At 38.4% G+C, this 18,976-nt stretch overlaps 1 protein-coding gene across 2 annotated transcripts in view; it reads right to left on the reverse strand.

Moving 5' to 3' along the window:
• Positions 1 to 18,976, reverse strand: part of slc12a2 (solute carrier family 12 member 2) — a 44,307-nt gene that overhangs the window by 6,338 nt on the left and 18,993 nt on the right. The window contains exons 5-23 of one of the 2 annotated variants that reach the window (XM_087791173.1): positions 17,896 to 18,035; positions 17,117 to 17,227; positions 16,904 to 17,012; positions 16,713 to 16,837; positions 16,006 to 16,090; positions 15,776 to 15,933; positions 15,466 to 15,573; positions 14,975 to 15,098; positions 14,793 to 14,894; positions 13,141 to 13,296; positions 12,775 to 12,874; positions 10,749 to 10,860; positions 9,237 to 9,377; positions 7,951 to 8,057; positions 7,505 to 7,584; positions 6,219 to 6,362; positions 4,615 to 4,662; positions 3,414 to 3,536; positions 2,093 to 2,204 (exon numbers count right to left, since the gene is read on the reverse strand). In XM_087791173.1, the coding sequence (XP_087647299.1) occupies positions 2,093 to 2,204; positions 3,414 to 3,536; positions 4,615 to 4,662; positions 6,219 to 6,362; positions 7,505 to 7,584; positions 7,951 to 8,057; positions 9,237 to 9,377; positions 10,749 to 10,860; positions 12,775 to 12,874; positions 13,141 to 13,296; positions 14,793 to 14,894; positions 14,975 to 15,098; positions 15,466 to 15,573; positions 15,776 to 15,933; positions 16,006 to 16,090; positions 16,713 to 16,837; positions 16,904 to 17,012; positions 17,117 to 17,227; positions 17,896 to 18,035 (2,185 nt within the window). The remainder of the gene's footprint in view (positions 1 to 2,092; positions 2,205 to 3,413; positions 3,537 to 4,614; positions 4,663 to 6,218; positions 6,363 to 7,504; positions 7,585 to 7,950; positions 8,058 to 9,236; positions 9,378 to 10,748; positions 10,861 to 12,774; positions 12,875 to 13,140; positions 13,297 to 14,792; positions 14,895 to 14,974; positions 15,099 to 15,465; positions 15,574 to 15,775; positions 15,934 to 16,005; positions 16,091 to 16,712; positions 16,838 to 16,903; positions 17,013 to 17,116; positions 17,228 to 17,895; positions 18,036 to 18,976) is intronic. The other variant, XM_087791174.1, reaches the window with a different exon arrangement.

The raw sequence follows: 18,976 nt of genomic DNA on the forward strand, positions 1-18,976 counted from the left end.
TTGGTTGATTTTTACATTTAAAATGTTTAATTCTTTTATTTAAACTACCATCGTATCTGTTGAATTATTGAATTCAATAGTTTCAATATTGTAATGTTAAATTCATTTTATTGAAATACTTTTTCTTTTTTGTTCAAAAAGAATGCATACATGTTTTATAGTTTTATATTCCAATAATTAAAAAAGACATTTAATATTCTTTAATTTCTAGTCTTTTATATTTCGATATAAGAAATGTTTATATAAAAGTGCAAAAAATAATGAATATTATTTTACACAAATACTGGTAGTTTGGTATTCTCATTCCATTAATTAAATAAATTATATTTCTAGATACAATATATTCCATTCAAAACATTTTAATTAAAAAGTTTTAATTAAAAAAAAAAAAAACATGGTTTAGACTTTAATCATACATTTTAAACATTTTATATTTTTATATTAAATAAAACCAAACTTATCAATATAAATACTATTGAATTTAATGATTCAATAAAAACAAACTCCATGCTTAAAAAATATAAATATATAACAAGTTTCAAGATTTTAAATGCAACATTCAACCATTAAATATTCTAAAGGCACCGATATGTTTCTGTAATGACAAGACAACATGAGCAGCAGTGAATAATAAAGAATGTAATTAAAAATAAATCCTTATGATCATAGAAACAGTCACAAACTTGATGACTTACTTTCACTCCGCTTCATTCTCCTGCTGCTATGTTTGTTACAAACACACACTTGTATCATATGTTAATGTCCACACAAAAGTGTGTGAGTGTGTGTGAGTTTGTCATTAACATGCTACAAGTGTCGGCAGCAGCTGCACGGACAAGTGTGGTGCTGAGTGGAAAGCAGATGGTTGCCTCCTTCACTAGCAAGCACATAAACACCTTTTGTTTGAGGGTTCTAATCTCCCTCACTATAGTAGACTTCTTCAATGAGTTGCACCACTTAAAAAAACTTCACCTACAGACCTACAGACTCACTGACGAACAACCGGTCGTCTACAGACCCACGGTTTTACTGATGAACAACCAGTTGTCTACAGACCTACAGTCTCACTGATGAACAACCGGTCGTCTACAGACCTACAGTCTCACTGATGAACAACCGGTCGTCTACAGACCTACAGTCTCACTGATGAACAACCAGTTGTCTACAGACCTACAGTCTCACTGATGAACAACCGGTCGTCTACAGACCTACAGTCTCACTGATGAACAACCAGTCGTCTACAGACCTACAGTCTCACTGATGAACAACCGGTCGTCTACAGACCTACAGTCTCACTGATGAACTACTAGTCGTCTACAGACCTACAGTCTCACTGATGAACAACCAGTCGTCTACAGACCCACGGTCTCTATGATGAACTACCAGTCATCTACAGACCTACAGTCTCACTGATGAACTACTAGTCGTCTACAGACCTACAGTCTCACTGATGAACAACCAGTTGTCTACAGACCTACAGTCTCACTGATGAACAACCGGTCGTCTACAGACCTACAGTCTCACTGATGAACAACCAGTCGTCTACAGACCTACAGTCTCACTGATGAACAACCGGTCGTCTACAGACCTACAGTCTCACTGATGAACTACTAGTCGTCTACAGACCTACAGTCTCACTGATGAACAACCGGTCGTCTACAGACCCACGGTCTCTATGATGAACCACCAGTCATCTACAGACCTACAGTCTCACTGATGAACAACCGGTCGTCTACAGACCTACAGTCTCACTGATGAATAACCAGTCGTCTACAGACCTACAGTCTCACTGATGAACAACCGGTCGTCTACAGACCTACAGCCTCACTGATGAACAACCGGTCGTCTACAGAGCCACGGTCTCTATGATGAACTACTAGTCGTCTACAGACCTACAGTCTCACTGATGAACAACCGGTCGTCTACAGACCTACAGTCTCACTGATGAAGAACCGGTCGTCTACAGAGCCACGGTCTCTATGATGAACTACTAGTCGTCTACAGACCTACAGTCTCACTGATGAAGAACCGGTCGTCTACGGACGGTCATGTGATCAGCAGTAGTGTTCTTCTAGTGCATGTTGGAACTCACGCTCGGCGGTCGTGGTCAATCCTGTTGATCTTGCCTCCGATGAAGACTCGGATCTTGCAGTCCTTCCACCTCTTCTTGTTGGTCAGTAAGTAGGGGATCAGCAGCGTCAGGCCTGGAGGGAAATGAACACACTGATGATTGACAAGTCATTTTCCAGAGTGATTCACAAGGAAATATAGAGAAAGCTCAACATATAATCACCGAGTCAGTACAAGCCTAATAAAAAAAAGGCTCCACAGAGCCGAAGATGCTGCCGTCACAGTGCACATGCTCAGATGCATGTAGGGATGATCTGTTGTGTCACTGACATCCTCACCATGTGACTCACGTTGACTCGCCTTCTCAGTTTAGCTGGTGATTTGAGTCTGTCCGCTTCACTTAATGATGAAAGTGAGGATGAACGATTGCATCAAAACACTTAAAGGTTACGTTAGACAGCAAATATAAAACATCCCCATGCAGCTCTGGGTCGTTCAATAGAATGAAATCAAATAACTCTGTTGTGTATCATAAATCTTTCTAATCATATTCTGCCTTTGAGTTAAGGATTTAACTCCATTAGACGCACGGATTCAAATGTAAACAAGGCAGAAACCATGACATTTAAAACAACGTATTGAGTCAAATATATTGAATAAAACAATGGTCGTACATGAACAAAAAAAAGGCTTTAAAGGTTATAATAAATCCACCATTTTAGTCCATCATCATTGTTCTAGTACACACTGTTCCTTTTATTTTACCATTTTTAATCGCTGTCTTGCCTTGAAATAAATACATTAATCATGATCTACTATCGATAAAAGGTAATAGGTGTAGATCACATGAGGTCAAAAAATAGACCACAGTCTATCTATCGCGGGACTTGATTGACATGCAGGGCAGCGAGTCGAACGACTTATTCGGACTCTGGACACAAAACATCTCCTGGTGTGAGTTCAGGCATAAAGAGTGATGAGACTCATTAGTCACATTATTCTTGTCAAATATTACATTTTTATTACATCTTTTGACTTTGATATTTTAGTCTTTTAATGTAAGTACTGTACATTTATAACTTTATTGACACTACACATTCATCATCGACTCAATTGAGTCACTCAGAGTAAAGTGCAATATTGACTTATCTGGTTATGAAGGTAGATCAACATGTATTGTAGCTATCAATACATTTATAAATGTATAAATGTGTTTCTGCCTTTATGCATGTTCATGAATAACTTTTTTTTTTGCATTCCTTGCAATGTTTTGCTTCCAGACACGACATGTGCTACTTGTTACTGAAGAACCTTATGTTTCAGACACGTCTGTGGCGGCTCACCTCCATCATCAAACAGCCACCACACGTCCACCGTTCCCTTCCCTTGCTTCTTCTGGAACTGCTGGCTGGCCTCCAGTAGCCTCTGGTCGGACATGTTCAGTGGCACGGTCGGGCTCTTCTTGTCTGCTCACACAAACACCAGTCGACAAATGTTAGCGATAACTTGGTTCTAGTGTTTAGCTAGAGAGGAAGAACGCGTAAGCGATGAAAGAACTCTGCAAGTTTCAGTCAATTCTAGTAAACAGAAAAGTCACAGGACCAGTGTTTCCCCAAGTAGCTTTAAACATGACAACTGTGTTGATTCATGAAATGAGAAGCTGACCAAGTGTAGTGGTAGTTCCTGGGACAGCAAAATATTATGTATACATGTCATAATATTCTATACTTTTTAGCAATAAGAAGTGATGAATTATGATACCATTCTTTTTGTGTCTATTGAAGTGAACGTCTTTATTTTCTCCCAAAAACTCTACAAAAGACATTTTGAGGCATATTCCATTGTTTTGCCAAAGAGATTACGGTTTCTGTATACAACGTTGATTTGGGCTGTAAATATTTGTCTTGCAATAACATCTCCGTCATCTAAATCTATTTTTACAGACTTGAGTTGAGTTGGTGAAACTAAAGTCATGTGGTCCAGAGAGGGGAAACACTGGGCAGCAAACAAAGACAGGAGAAGCTGTGAGCACCCCAAGAGTTAGTAGCACACACTGGAACATGAAAACAGCAAAGATGTTTTCATCCTGAAAGAGGGCTCGGAAAGGAAGCAGCAGGCGAGCGAGACTATAGACATTAAGGAGGAAATTGAAATGTTGGCACACAGAGAGCTTAATATCCCAGACTTGGAGTCAGTTAAAAGGCACTTTCACACACAATCTCAATAAACCGGGCTCAAGAGCTGCGGCGTTAACAGGGCAGAAGGAAGAAGACAAAATGTTATTCTTTCAAGCCAAGTAAGCGAGCGAGCCGGAAACACGGAGGAGACGAGAAACAGAGACGGCAGGGAGCGGGACACTCTATTCTGACCAGAGGATTTCTAAATTTAGTGTGAAAAACGTCCAGACAGGAAGTAACAGGAAGTAAGCAAAGTAAAAAAGAAAATGAGATGTACAAGGTGGGCCGACAAATGACTGAAGAGAAAAGACAAGAAGGTGCGAGTCAGAAAGGTTAAAGGCCCAAAATAAAAGGTTGTTTCTCCTGCCTTTTCTCAACAGGGGCTGAGTTGGAGCTTTGCTGTCCTCGTCATCATCTGTGAAACGTGGAAGAAAGAAGAACAGAAACTGAGTGGAACGCTCGTTTGACACGTTAGCGGCTTCATTTGGATCATCTTACACAGGAAAGCTAAATAAAGTAGAACATAAACTTGACCTCCCTGTTGAAATGTCTTCGTCGCTGGAATATTTATCTTAAGATCATAATTCTAAAGACATTTCCAACATTCCAACTGAGTCAGTTTGGTCGACTGGAATTCTAATTATTCATAGTTTGGACAATAAAGGAAATTCCTGTTTCATTATGTGACACGTTCCACAAACATGATCCCTGTACCCTCGATATTATACTTTAAATATCTTAATAACAAAAGTGGAAAAAACTTTTAAAATCCATAAAAGAAAACAGAAAAGATATAAATGCATCACGTTGCATGTTTTAGTTCGAGTTTCACTTTCTATTCATTCATGTTAAAGTGGGGAATTTTGATATCATTTTTGGAACATAATAAAATGTAAAGTTCTTAGTGGAAAGTTAAAAAGCTCAAAATGTTATTCGAATGAAATAATTAGAGTCTGGAAGTTGAGCGTTCCAATAGCTTGTTTTCATAGCCAGTTGAATTTTCCGTTGATGTCATTTTCTACGTCACATATGGAGATTGAATTATGGAAACTTAATAAAACACCAAAACCATTTTTACGTGCTGTGATAATGACCTGATTCAAGAGCTTTTAAAACAAAACATGTGTTCATTAACTCTTGGAGACTTCCAATTAACAAATACAATGAAGTCCTTCAGAAGTGTCAGGTGTGCAGCGCTCGGAAAAAACGAATTACTTAAGTCCTCATTTCTGACAGTGGAGAGAAAAAAAAATCCTCTCTACCCCTCGCTACAGAAAGTGACACGCCAACAATAAGTGCATGTGATTTTGACGGGGTGTCATTGTAAATCACCTGTAATGCGTAGAAACCTGAAACAAACGTTCAACAGGTGTCACTGAGCAGCAGTGGAATGAACAAAACATTTTTCTCTGAACTAGTTGTTGCCATAGATGTGTCGTTAAAGTCATTTTTCCTTTTCACTCACTAGTATATTTGAAAGAACAGAAGGTCGTTTCTGAACGACACCTTCAGGCTAATGATCCCGTGTACGATTTCACAAAAACTATTTGACCCCAAATCTGCAGCTTTTGAGTGCAAGGCCTGATCATAACAGTGCATTCTCACATGTAAGCGGATTAATGTCCAAACAGATGTTTGAACTTAGTATTTCCTCTTCCCGTAAACTAACAAACGTAGCCCAGTGGGACGACAGGAACTGTGAGGTCAGCGAGGCGACTTCCTGTTGGGTCAGAGTGTGCTTGTGTGTAAGTCAGTGGATTTATAAGGGATTTCTCAGACTGGTGCGAACCCGATTAGGCGTTTGATTGAGATTTGATCCTCGTACGACCCAATCAAGGTTTCATTGTTAGAAGGAAGACTTTGTGATTTAACAGCCTTTTTGTTCAACGATATCGCTGCCGAGTTACTCTCATGTGCGAGAAGAACGGCATCAATTCAAGACCCAGAACAATCACACAAATGCCAGCTGACCTTTCTGCACCGCAGGACTGTTTTGCAAGCTGGTGGCCTTAGAGGACGGTTTAGACGAATCAGCGTCCGAGTCTTTGCTGGTATCGATGGATACGATGACGTCTTTCATCCCTGAGGACTTCTCTTGGGAGGAGAGCAAATCATCTGGGAAAGAACAGATGAAAAGCACAAACAATGTCACAATCTGACCTTTATTTAACAGTAGCAAAAGTTGTAAGATTGTCAAACAAAAGCGTAATTTGTTGGGTTTTTTTTTAACCCGCACTATCAAGCCAAACACTAGCATCCAATAATTTTCCGTCCTCTCTGGCAGATAGAATCTCATGTATTGGGTTTGAGACACGTTTAAATGAATCATTTCAAGAGCTCAACAACTTGGATTCAACCAAGATACTTATTTACAGAGACTTTTTTCCTTTACATCATTACAACAGTATATCTATTTATTTTCTTTACTACAATTTTTAACTTTTGTCTAATTCATGCTTTTCTTTTTCACTGTATAACCATGATGATCATGATTGATCATTTATATCATTTATTGGGAAACCTGAAGATACGACTTTCACACTTTCTTTACATCTCAGGATTTTGTCGGGATATGTTTTTGAATCATGATTCTTGACAAAAGCAGCAGGAGCTGCCACACATTCAGACACTTGATCCACTTGAATTCCTGGAACTCTGGATCCAAGGGAAAGAATAACATGTGGTCTGAGCCATTGAGGAAGCTTCCATTTATGGTTTTATTGGATGATGTTCGATGGTTTGATGTCTAAGCCCATCACACACTGGCTAACAATGTTTCCATATCACAAGAAAAATGTAAACAAAATCCATTAAACTACAGATACGTTTGGTCACAGCATGTCTCTGAACGAATACTTTAAAGAAATGACAAACAAATGTCCATGATAAGATCCTTTTTTTTAAATAATCAATTTCACGACTCTTGGAATAGAAATCATTGAAATTATACACAATCTCAAATTGGGACTAAAAATACTTTTTACTAACTAAACAGAGCACTTGGAAGCACTTGAAAATACATACAGTAACTGCACAACTGCATTTGGCTGTTTGTTTGTTTAATCTACATCTGTTAAAACCTCTCAGTTTTAAGCCATGTAACCTGAACACCTGGAAGGAACAGTGTCACTGAATTTAGTTTTTGCTATTATCACGGTAGAAGCATCACCAGACATCTTGTCGTCTCGAAGAAACGACCATTAAAACATGCAACAACAGCAGTGATGTAAACTTAGAAGCGTGATAGTGTCCTTTACCTTGTCCTTGGATGTGAGACACATCAAGTCCCTCCTTTAGTCTCAGAATGACGGTGCCAAACTGGAAGTCGAAGGCGTCACTGAGGGGAAACGAGTTACATCAGGGATCAGTCCAACAATAACAAATGTTGAAACAGTCTTAAGGGTACGAGATGTCTTCACCTGAAACCTAAACAGGAAGCTAAAAGGCACACAGCAGGGAGCATTAGCAGAAACTCTAGTTTTGTGAGACCAAACTGTCCCCGAACATCTGATGCTTTAATCCTCACACTTGACAATCAGCAGCTGGTTCAGCTTAAGCTGCTCCCTCACATGACTGGAGGTCACAGAAGAAATTCTGTTTTCAACACCTTTTTTATCGTTCCACAACCTGCTGAACATTTTTTTTCAAAGACACTTTCTAGTCTCTGACTCTCTATAAGTGTTGTAAAAAAAATCAGTCTTACTGGATCATGGTGATGTAGGTCTCCACATTCATCATGTCACCGTCCCGCCAGTCATTCTTAAAGCCCAGGACCAGAGTGTTGGGCTTGAGTCGACCCAGACCGGCAGCCTAAAGAGAAACGAGGCGTGGGAAATAATTAATCTAAAATAAAAGAACATTTTGAATTCATTCTCAGCAGGAAATTTGAAAAATCCTGAACAAACAAACAACCTGCTGTGCAGGATATTGTGAGAGACTGATATGCTCTCATGTGACGTTTTTTACGGGACTTTCACGACCAGCCTTATCTTTTAAATTACTTATATATTGCATAAATACAACCGAGTTGTCAAGATGACAATGAATGAATGATAAGAACGGTATTTATAAATTACAAGAGTTTAGACACAGTTTATCTTCACACACAGACGAGAGAGTAGATAAAGGTTTGGCCTGCTCACATATGACATAACATATAGAAACAATCATTCGACTTATCTTTGCTTCTGACAACACCTTGTACTAACTGCCAGGTTTAATTAAATTGCTCAAACTGTAGTCAATATAATATCTACTGCCAACAAAAACCTGATTATTTATTTATGAATCATATTAAGAATTGAATTTTACTTCTTTAGTATTCAATAAAAAGGGAGGATTATCTTCCAACAGTCTTAAAACAGAAGGAGAGATGAAGAACATATGAAGGCAGCAACAATTAGTCTTATTAAATTCAAGTTAACAACACACAGCTGGGAGAAGAATGATATTGAGTCACTGGTATTCCTGCCTGAGGGCGAGGATTTGGACCTGAACAAGGTTTGAGCAGGAGCAAGAATTAAAAGATCAGATTGTTGGATTCAATTATCCACTTGAGGATAGTAATCGAGAACAGACCTGCGGGCCACACGCAGCCCTTTGACCTCAAGCGTACACAGTTAAAGTCTAAGACGGCTATTATAGAAACTCACTTATATTTTATACTCGTTTTTATTCTGAATTACTCATTCACGCGTGTATGTTTATTAACCTGAAAGAATATTGAAAATATATTTGAAAAATGAGATACAAAACATGTTAAATGCCAATATAATTTACATAAATTAAATGTTTTTAAACAATAAATTCTTCTTTAGCATTATTTTAGATTTTTACACAATAGTTAGACCAAGTTTCTTCTTCTTCTTCTTTCCCCCGTCAAAAAGTAATCCAAAACTCAACAACAAACTAGAAAGGGATTCCGCCACACATCAGATTTGGTTCATTGCACCTGCCGAGTGTTCTTGAACACAGTGAGCATCGTCTTACCTGCAGCAGGTACTGGCTGCCCAGCCTCATATCATCGGCAAACACCTGCGTGTAGAACGCCTTTGTTTCATTTCTGAGGAGCCAGCGCTGATAGCGAGACTGATCTGTGGCCAGATCTTTAAAGTTCGGTCTTCTGTAGCCCTGTGGGGACACAAATACAAGTAAAATCATCATTTATATAGATAAAGTTAACGTCATAAAACATTTAACATGCATTATATATATATATTTATTTCAGAATACTTGCATGGTGTTTATTCCAAGGTGAGATTTATGAGGATGGTGTGTTACCTTGTGGGGGATGACTTTTTATATAAACCAGTATAAAACAACATGTGGTCAAGTTCTCTCAGCTCATATTCAGGAAAATATTGTCATGTTTACACCACTTAACCCTCCACCAGTGCTAATGGAAACAGGAGGAGTCGCCGGGACACAGAGTGAGGGCCAACTGCGGAGCTAAACAGAGCACACATTCATCCACTCGCTGCTTTTTCCATCGTGAACTTGGAATGTTGGACACAGGATTACGAAATTACAAAGTGGAACAAACACTGATTACACAAAAACTACTCTGATCCTGCAGGAAGAGTGTCTTGTTGCTTGAATGATTCATTTTTCAAAAATATGAATCAGTTATAATACAAAAAAAAAATACATTTGTATTTATCTTTTTGGGGCTTTTCCTACAGACTTCAACATTTGTATGTTTATTTGCATCCAATAATCATGGTAATCACTTGTAAAAACAGCACTTATTCAAGTATTTTAGATTGGCGAAACTCCAAAGTACACCTTATTAACACACTACGTTCAACATAGAGGAAAGAAAGACTACTTTTGAAACACAAAAATAGCTTTATTTAGGTTTCGCTAAGTAGAACGACATCACATCTAGCAGTGACTGCACTTAACCAAGAGGCAACCAGTTCTGTACGAGCTCAGATGATCCCTGACAGAGACCCCCACAGTAGTGCTGAGGCCTACTATCTAGTTGTCAGTGAAATCACAATCTGCTTGTTATGGTGTTAAAAGTATTGTAGTGCAACTATTTCAGAAGCTGTGATATCTTCTCTGTCAGATATCATTTATATGGATTGTAATTCTAGCCGTGGTTAAAAAAGCAGATCAGAGTTGTGTAATGTTTTCCCAAGATGTTGATTTAAGAAGAGATAAATTGATACTTTATGGTTCTTATATCAAATTGAAGGAAGTTAATTACAGCCCAATACAGCGGTGTTTGGTGTTTATTTTATGTTTGGACCAGACAAAGTATATCAAATTTAATTCTTAAATGTTTACTTTCCGAGGGCAATTGAAATATTGAACAGAACACAGAAGGGAACGGCAGAAAACCATCTTTGTGATAAAGTAAGTAAGTAATTTATATTTATAGAGCGCTTTTCTAGACCAGGGTCACAAAGCGCTTAAACAAACAAAAAAAATACTCCAAAAAGCTATACTAAATAGATCAAGATACCTAAAAAAGAGAACAGGAAACATTGGACTCACCGTTCGAACGTGGCCACAGATCATCAGACCCACATTCTTGGTGAAGCTGTGCACCAGGTCCAGTAGAGCTGGTCGAGTGTTGGGATAACCAGTCATCACCAAACACTGGGGCCTGAACAGAAAGAAAGAGATACGACATTACACTCAAATATTTCGCTGACCCTTCAACTAAAATCATGAGCTTCAGCATCTGCCGTCTCCACTTTCTTTCCTTCCTTCGACTGTCCTAAGAGCAGCAAGTGAACATCAAAGCAAGTATGTTAAGCACTGGGGGATTTAAAGGAGGTGGGGGGGGGGGGCTGCACGAGTTCTGCTGAAGACAACACCAGAGGATTGTAATCTTCTGCTTGGTTTGCTGCCATGGGAACAGTCGAACACCCTCTAGTTCACCCTCAGACATCCGTGTTGTACAGATGAATAAAGGAGTCGAAGAGCTTTAGAATGATGATTTTAATGAAAACTAACTGTAGCGACTGGGAGTGCACACGTCATCAGTTCCCTCAGTCACATTAGTTTTGTCACATTTGATTATTTGGTTTGTTGACCTTTGACTTTGTAAATGTATTTGGATTAAAAGAATAAAATGTCAATTTTATTGATAGACTTTGTGAAGTTCCAACTTGAGTTAACATCTGCAAATGTCATTTTATTTGGTAAATTCACTTTACTTTTAACACACATTTCTCGTCGGAACCATTCTGTCAACAACCGTGCCGCAGATAAAATAGAACCCAATGGTATATTAGCGGCTCAGAGCTGAAGAGAAACTGTGCCCCCAATTTTCACACTAGTTGTCAGACGGAGTTCATGTATTCAGTTCAATTTCCCAGGTGGCAACATTAAGACCATAACCACGTCTGCTTTGGTGCGAATCTAGGTTTAACCCTTTGGGGGATAAGAATTATTGCAGAATGTTTGTGGAAAAAATACCAACGAAAAGATTTGCTTGTATGCATCATAAAGTTTTAGGTCAGATTCATGTCCTCAGGTTTTGAATATGAAAACTAAGGTACCCTGGGATTCTACAGGAAAACCACAGATCTCATTATTTTCCCATTCAAACATAATCTGCATGTTTTGAGTGGGCCCTGGTGAACTTTAAAATATTCAAACCGTATTTACACATGCTAATCACTGTGTTTATTTTGGAAGTTCCACCTGACAGTTGAATCCCCCCCAGATACTTGTAAACATGAAATGCAACTTCAGTCAAACTGTTGCTGTAGATGAAGACTCCGCTGAGAAGTAAAACTGTCTGTAGGTGTGTGTGTGTGTGTGTGTGTGTGTGTGTGTGTGTGTGTGTGTGTGTGTGTGTGTGTGTGTGTGTGAATGTTCGCACCTGCCTCTCACCCAAAGTAGCTGGGATAGATGTCATGCTGCTCTGAGGGAAGCAGCGGTAGAAAATGAATGAATGAGAAAAAGGAGATTCTCTAAAAGATGTTGTGAGCTAAACTCTTGTTTATGGCAAATAAGTGAATCCTGGCATAATGTTTCCCATCATGTCGATCTCACATATTTTGGCCCTTTAAAAAAAACAAAATGGTGTAAACGGAAATATGACAAATGGAACAAATTTCTGTATGAAATTATACAGAACCTGATTGCTTTCAATTTGTTTTTCAATTATTCTAATTCCATTTCCCTTTCTTCCAAGATGTGTTTAAGAGCTATAAACCTGTTGATGTAGACCTTAAATACCTCAAATTGCTTGTTAAGGGGTGGATACATTTGAGAGATCTTTGTCTATTTATTTGGAATATACATCTTTTTAAACATTAATTTATCAAGCCTTAAAACAATCAAAAAGGAAGCAAATTTCAACGCCAACCCTAGGATCTCACTTCTTAGTATGAAATCAAAGAAAGCAAATGCGTTGATATTTTAAACATATTTTGCATGTTATGTTATTTCAGGTATTATATATGACAGTGAGGCAAATTATATTGACTTGTAATGTCTTCAAATTTGTCTCCGGTACTTCACAAGTATTAAAGTCTTGACAGCCTTCTCGTGGTCGGCATCATACCTGAAGTTCTTGATGTGGTCCTCCACACCACTGAGGTGCAGCGTGTGGGTCAGAGCCTGGTGGTAGGTCAGGGCCTGAGTGGAAGAACCCCAGTTCACATCTGGAGGGGAGAACGCACACAGGCAGAAACACACACAGTGAAGTTAGAAAGCGTGTTTGTGGGTCACTTTTCAGGGCAACAGGCCATCTGACCCATGTGGTGCTACCAACAGTGTGAAAGCTTTGCATGTGTGTGTAGCTGCATATCAAACTGAGCCCTCGCACAGGTGTTGATTGTGGGGTATTTGAGCAGAAAAACTGTATCAAGTCCTATTACTCGTTTAATTTCAAGATGACGTCTCTAAAAACAGCAGTTGACGCCCTCACCTGGCTTCTTGTAGCTGACGTAGATGTAAAGGCCGAGGACGATGACGTTGGTGAAGAGAGCCGCCCACCAGTTGATGACAAACATGACCACACAGCACAATACGGCTCCGGCCAGAGAGACCCACATGTTGTAGTACTTGAAGCTCGGTCGCCATCCTAGAAAGTTCATAAAATTAGGTCACATGTGATAAAAAAATAGAACTTAAATTGACTTTGTGCTTTGTTGCATGAAAAATTTAAATGGAGGAGAAGGTTAAATTTGAGTGGAAGTTTTGGCACATAATGTAAACCTGTAGACAGGATTTAAGACCAGCTATTCCAGGAGTAAACAGCGGTTATATCTTGAAACAACTAAGAGCATGAGGAGTTAAAGTTGATAAGCGCATAGCTAACAAAATGAGAGTTAGACCAGTTACACCAGATATTAGGAATCTTCTTTACCGGAGACCACAGAAGCAACAGCGATGGGATTTTAGTAATGGGATACAGTTAAACTTTGACGTTATTCAATGAAACTCTAGGGCAACCAAAGGACATAAAGGGTTCATTTGCTTTTGACGTAAACATTTTAGGAGAGTTTAAGGGTCTTCATCTTTTTTGCAGTTATGAAAGAAACTGCCATCTGGACCCGACTAATGTACCCTTTATGTCCATGTTATCACATGACCTGCTGGGAGAAACTGGAAACATCGTCTGTACCTGACGCTCTGCTAGATGTTTGGTATTGAAGGGGAAGAAAGCAGAATATAACAAATCCAAAATAACTTCACACAAATGCACCCATTAAAAAGAAAGTAGTCTAAAATGTTCAAAACATATTTAAATGAAATCAAAATGAAACGATGCCAAGAAGACATTCTGAAAAACAAGATAACCTCCAAAACCGTGTGAGTCTCTGAACAACAACACATCCATTTTGTTTGGTCACTTAAGTGTTAAAGAGTCTGTGACACAGTGACAGAGTTTGGTTTCAGACGTATACTTGAAAAAAAGATATATATATTTGTAATGACAATACAAGTACGAAGTATCACTGAGTGGAAGGAAATTATCTTTATTGAAAAAGACTTCTACTTTCAGCAGTTTGTCTTCTGTTGCACTTGATGTATTTTCACAGCCATAAACACATGAAAAGTGATTGCAAATACAACATGACAACCAATCTGCACCAAATGGTAATAACATAATGTGTCAAGCATGGACAATTTTTTCAAATAATCCGCCCCACCATGCAATTAATTAGGAAAATATGACATGCCTCTTTTTTTTTCTTTTTTTTTTTTTTAAAAGCTGCTCACTAATGTGATCCCAATCATCATCATCATTATTTCAGATTCTGAAAGTAAGGTAGAATAATCAGCAATAACAGGTCTAAAATGTCGAACCTATATTGAAGGCCTCTTTATAAAACTACTTTCAGTTAAAATATTAAAATGTATATTTATAGATGAAAGAAAACGACCATTAGGAGAAAAACAAACTGTATTTGTTAGGAACGTCTAGACTCTCTCATCATTAAAAGCTTAAAGGCTCCTCTCAGATCAGGACCCATCCTACGGGTCTTCATCCTTAAATCCCATTATTTATCAGAGGCCGTCATGTGAATCTCCTCACGAGAAATAACAAGTCATGTCTAACTTGTGGACTCTTACCTGGAGAGTTCGCCAGTGAAGCGTGGAACACAGAGAAGTTGATGAGCGCGTAAGATGCCAAGAAGAAGTTTGAAATGATGGGGGCGATGATGTTCAGCTGGGCTGTACAAAGAAAACAACATTGTCATCAACAATACATGAGCAACATTTTGGTTACGTTCATACATAGTGTACTCATTTACCGATTAAGATGAAGGCCAGAGCGATACCAAAGGTCAGGATGTATCCTCGGAGAGGCTCGTTGTTCTTGCCGTATCCTTTGGCAAACATGCTCAGGCCGGGGTAGATGTTGTCTTTGCATAAAGCCTTTGGACGAAAATGTATATTAAACAAAATTAAAAAGATTCACGAAACAAACGGGACAATATTTACTAGATACAAAGCAGTCTCTTATCTTGATTGAGAATAATAGAAATATAGAAAATAATTTTAACTTGTTTCTAACTCTCTTTAACTTCACACCAAGTCTTGTTCTGCTCAAGGTTTCTGCCTGTTAAAAAGAAGTTTGCTCATTGTAATTCTTTGGGACTAGTTTTTCTCTTCCCTTATAAAATGTAGTTTAAAAGTGTCATATATTAAGGAGATCTTTTTTAAAGTTAACACATTTAGATAGATTACAAATCAATTTAAGGTCTTTTCCAACACTTAAAGTGCACATGAAGTTGTCTCTCACCTGGAACACTTTGGGCGCGCTGACTAATGAGGCCAGAGCTGAAGACAGAGTTGCAGAGAAGATTCCAGCAGTGATGATCGGCCCAAATCCAGACACCATGCTCATAACCTGAGCGTAGGAAGAAAAGTTTAAAGTTTATTTAATTGAAAAAACTCAATGTACATTGATAAACATTTATTGTGCAAAAGAAAAAGTAATATTCAACCAAATATTTAAATAATATTTTGATCATGTAGATCTTAACACAATGCAACTGAAGACTCAGCTCAGGAGTGTTCTGGTCTTTTAAAAAGTGGAAAAATGTACAAACCTGGAAGTCATTCTGAAGTCCATACGGACAGCCATCTTTGTCATTCATGCAGGTGGAGAAGTCGTAGCCGAAGTGGCAGGCAGCTCCGGTGCAGTTCGTCCTGAACTCAGTAGTGATGGTGTCGTTTCTTCCACTGGCGTCTCTTACAATGCAGGAACCTTTTCAAGGAACATTTTGAAATTGATTTTAAGTCCTATTGCAATGTCAGCGCAGAGATCTCATGACTGTACCTGTAGAAACGGCAACACCGAGGTAAACGATTCCTGTGACCAAGATGGCTAAAAGTGTTCCTCTGGGGATGGCCAGCTGGGGATCCTGCAAAATGATTATAAGACTTTGGATGAGAAAATGGAACAATAGAGGCAATACCATCAGGGTTGCACTGAAAAATGTTTTTAAATTATTATTGCTTCCATTTTTCCAACAGTCAAGCTTGCTAATCATTTTAAAAGTTCCTTAATTTCCAGAAAGCTTCATTGCCTTACTTGTGTGGGAAGAAAATTCAACTTTTCTGAATCTTATACATGCATTATATTTTAATAGTTTAATGATTCAAAACATTCAAGTGTGCCCTGGTCATCTACAATACATTTATTTAACCATTACTGTTGAATGGTTAAAAATGAAGAAAAAATAAGTTGTTGGGATGATTCTTCTTTTTATGTGGCAAATTATTACGCACTAACTTTTATAAATACATTCAAACAAATGTTTAAAAATGTAATTGTAATAAATAGTTTTCCCTCATTTAATTTCAAAAGTTATCTTGATTCGTTTCATGCAGATCTGCACTGTTTAATGAAATAAATTACTTTGTCATTTTCTTTCCATTAGGGTCAGTAACATCAGGTCACCTCTAAATATAATGCTCTGAATTGACTGCAGCTCCATTGATAACAATACATCAATCATCTTTTCTGCTTAAAGTCATACGTACAGCGAGATCTCCTGAGATATTTGCCCCGGCCAGGATTCCGGTGGCAGCAGGGAAGAAGATGGAAAAGACAGAGAAGAAGGTTTCTCCCCTAAAGTCCGGACCCATGTTCTCCCACATGATCCTACCTGTCATAGGATGACAAAGAATGATTAAGAACCCTCTTCTACATTTTAACAGTGATAGAGTCGTACCATCATAGCCAAAGAAGCCCTGGTTTTCCTTCTCCTTCACAGGAATGAAAGTTCCAATGAAGTAATTGAAGATGGCGGTGATGAGCACAAACAGCAAGAAGATTTGGGCCTAGAAAAAAAAAAGGGATTAGTCATCGATCGAACGTGTGACTCAGCCAACGACAACCTGAACAAGCCCTTGAGCCCACATCAGACATAAAGGAGGTTTTTTACCTTCGCCTCCCATTCCATTCCTGCTACTGAGATACCCAGAAGGAGGATGACCGTGATGGTGCCGATGATTCGGATATCGTTGATTTCATCGGTCATCAGGGCATCCATACCCTGCGGAACGCAGAGAAAAGAGTTCATGTTAAGTGAGATCTGAGCTATTCCAGAAATACATATGCAGTGGTGGAGGTCGTTGGACTTGACCCAGAGGCAACACAAGGGATACCACAAACACATGTGTTATCTAGGGGTCAAGGTGACCTGAAGTACCCAAAAAAAAGAGTGTTAATTATTTTCTTCAAGTTGCAACAATCACAGATTTCATCTTGGAATTTTTAAAACAGATTTTCAGCTGTGAATAAATAAAACTTTTGTTAACTTGACCACATTTAAATTGTTATTCAACAAACAGGAGAAATATTGTTATTGATTTGATGTACACAATTTTTGTGTCAAGCCTCAGTTCAATCTCTATTATCAGTGGTTATTTCTCAATCAAACATATCAACAGATATAGGGTGTATTCCGTTGTCACAAGACTTCTCATAGACTGTGTAAACCAATTTGTGTTTTTTTTTCCTTTTCTAAATTAAAACACCCGTTAGCAGTAATATTAAATAAAACTCTTTTTCCTTTGTCTCACAGAAGCTTGGCTTAGAAGAAAAATCGTTGGCGTTTCTTTTTTTTCCCCCTGCAATCGCCAAGCCCCAGGTGATGGAACATTTCGGAAGTTAATGGCAGCTTGAATAAAGCATATGTTCTACATCTGAAATACCACTTACAGCAAGAAGTTCCACAACAGTCTCAGCAAAGCCCACAACGTACATGGCCACAGCCACTGCATTGGCGAAGGCGAAGATGAGTCCGATGGAGCCTCCAAACTCTGGACCAAGACTTCTTGAAATCAAGTAATAAGCTCCGCCTGTGAGGAGGACAAGGGTTAAAAAAAGATTTACTTCCACACTACTATTGGATTAGTGACGCAGCATATTATAGTCTGAATACATCTATGTAAACAAAACAGGTGGCATACATGTGGATTAATATGGAACAAGACAAACTACTTCCTCATCATCATCATCATCATCATAATTTAGACTCCCACCCGTTGAAGATATAATAAATATAGTATCCGTTTTTTTAAACTCTGACATTAGAACCTTCCACATTCATAACAGTAAAAGATACCCTTTACCATCAGATTTTCAACCTAAGAAATTCCCCGCCTACTCAGCAGTCATCCAGATCTTAGAGCTGCAGCTCTTCAAATAGCGCGTGGTGTAAATTAGACACATTGACCTGCACTTTGCTCACACCTACATATTGCATGAGGCGGAAATAGCAAAGAAACTCATGTCATCGACTTCTGGAATAATTGGGCTTTAGGCTTACACCGTGTAGGCAGTGAGAGTAGAGTGTTACACAAAAGCTTCCTGTTTCTCTTGAATAAAGACTCAAATTCAGAGCTCCTTAACACCAGCTTTGTACTTGTATCCGATCTTGTGATTCATACTATTCATATAGGTTTTTTTTAGTTAAACAAAAGCTATACAAACCAAATCACAACAAGTGGAATTACAGAGCGAAGCACCACAAATTCACTCTACACTGCAACTTGTGCCTCATGCATTAGCAGAATCGATATTTATCTGATCACATGACATCAAGGGGAGAAGCAGTGGATAGTGATTGTGACACAACAGAATATCTTTACACCCCACTGGTCTATATGGGTAACCTTTTTGAAAGAAATCTTTAACCTGATTTCATCTTTTAGCATAAAACTTTTTTGTGTTTATTATTTAATGTATTAAATAAATCGTTTCTTGCATACCCTACCAAATGTTAACGTCTGGTGGTTTT

Source organism: Callionymus lyra, chromosome 5 (genome assembly GCF_982586985.1).
Source record: "Callionymus lyra chromosome 5, fCalLyr1.hap1.1, whole genome shotgun sequence".
In the NCBI taxonomy this organism is placed as follows: Eukaryota; Metazoa; Chordata; class Actinopteri; order Syngnathiformes; family Callionymidae; genus Callionymus; species Callionymus lyra.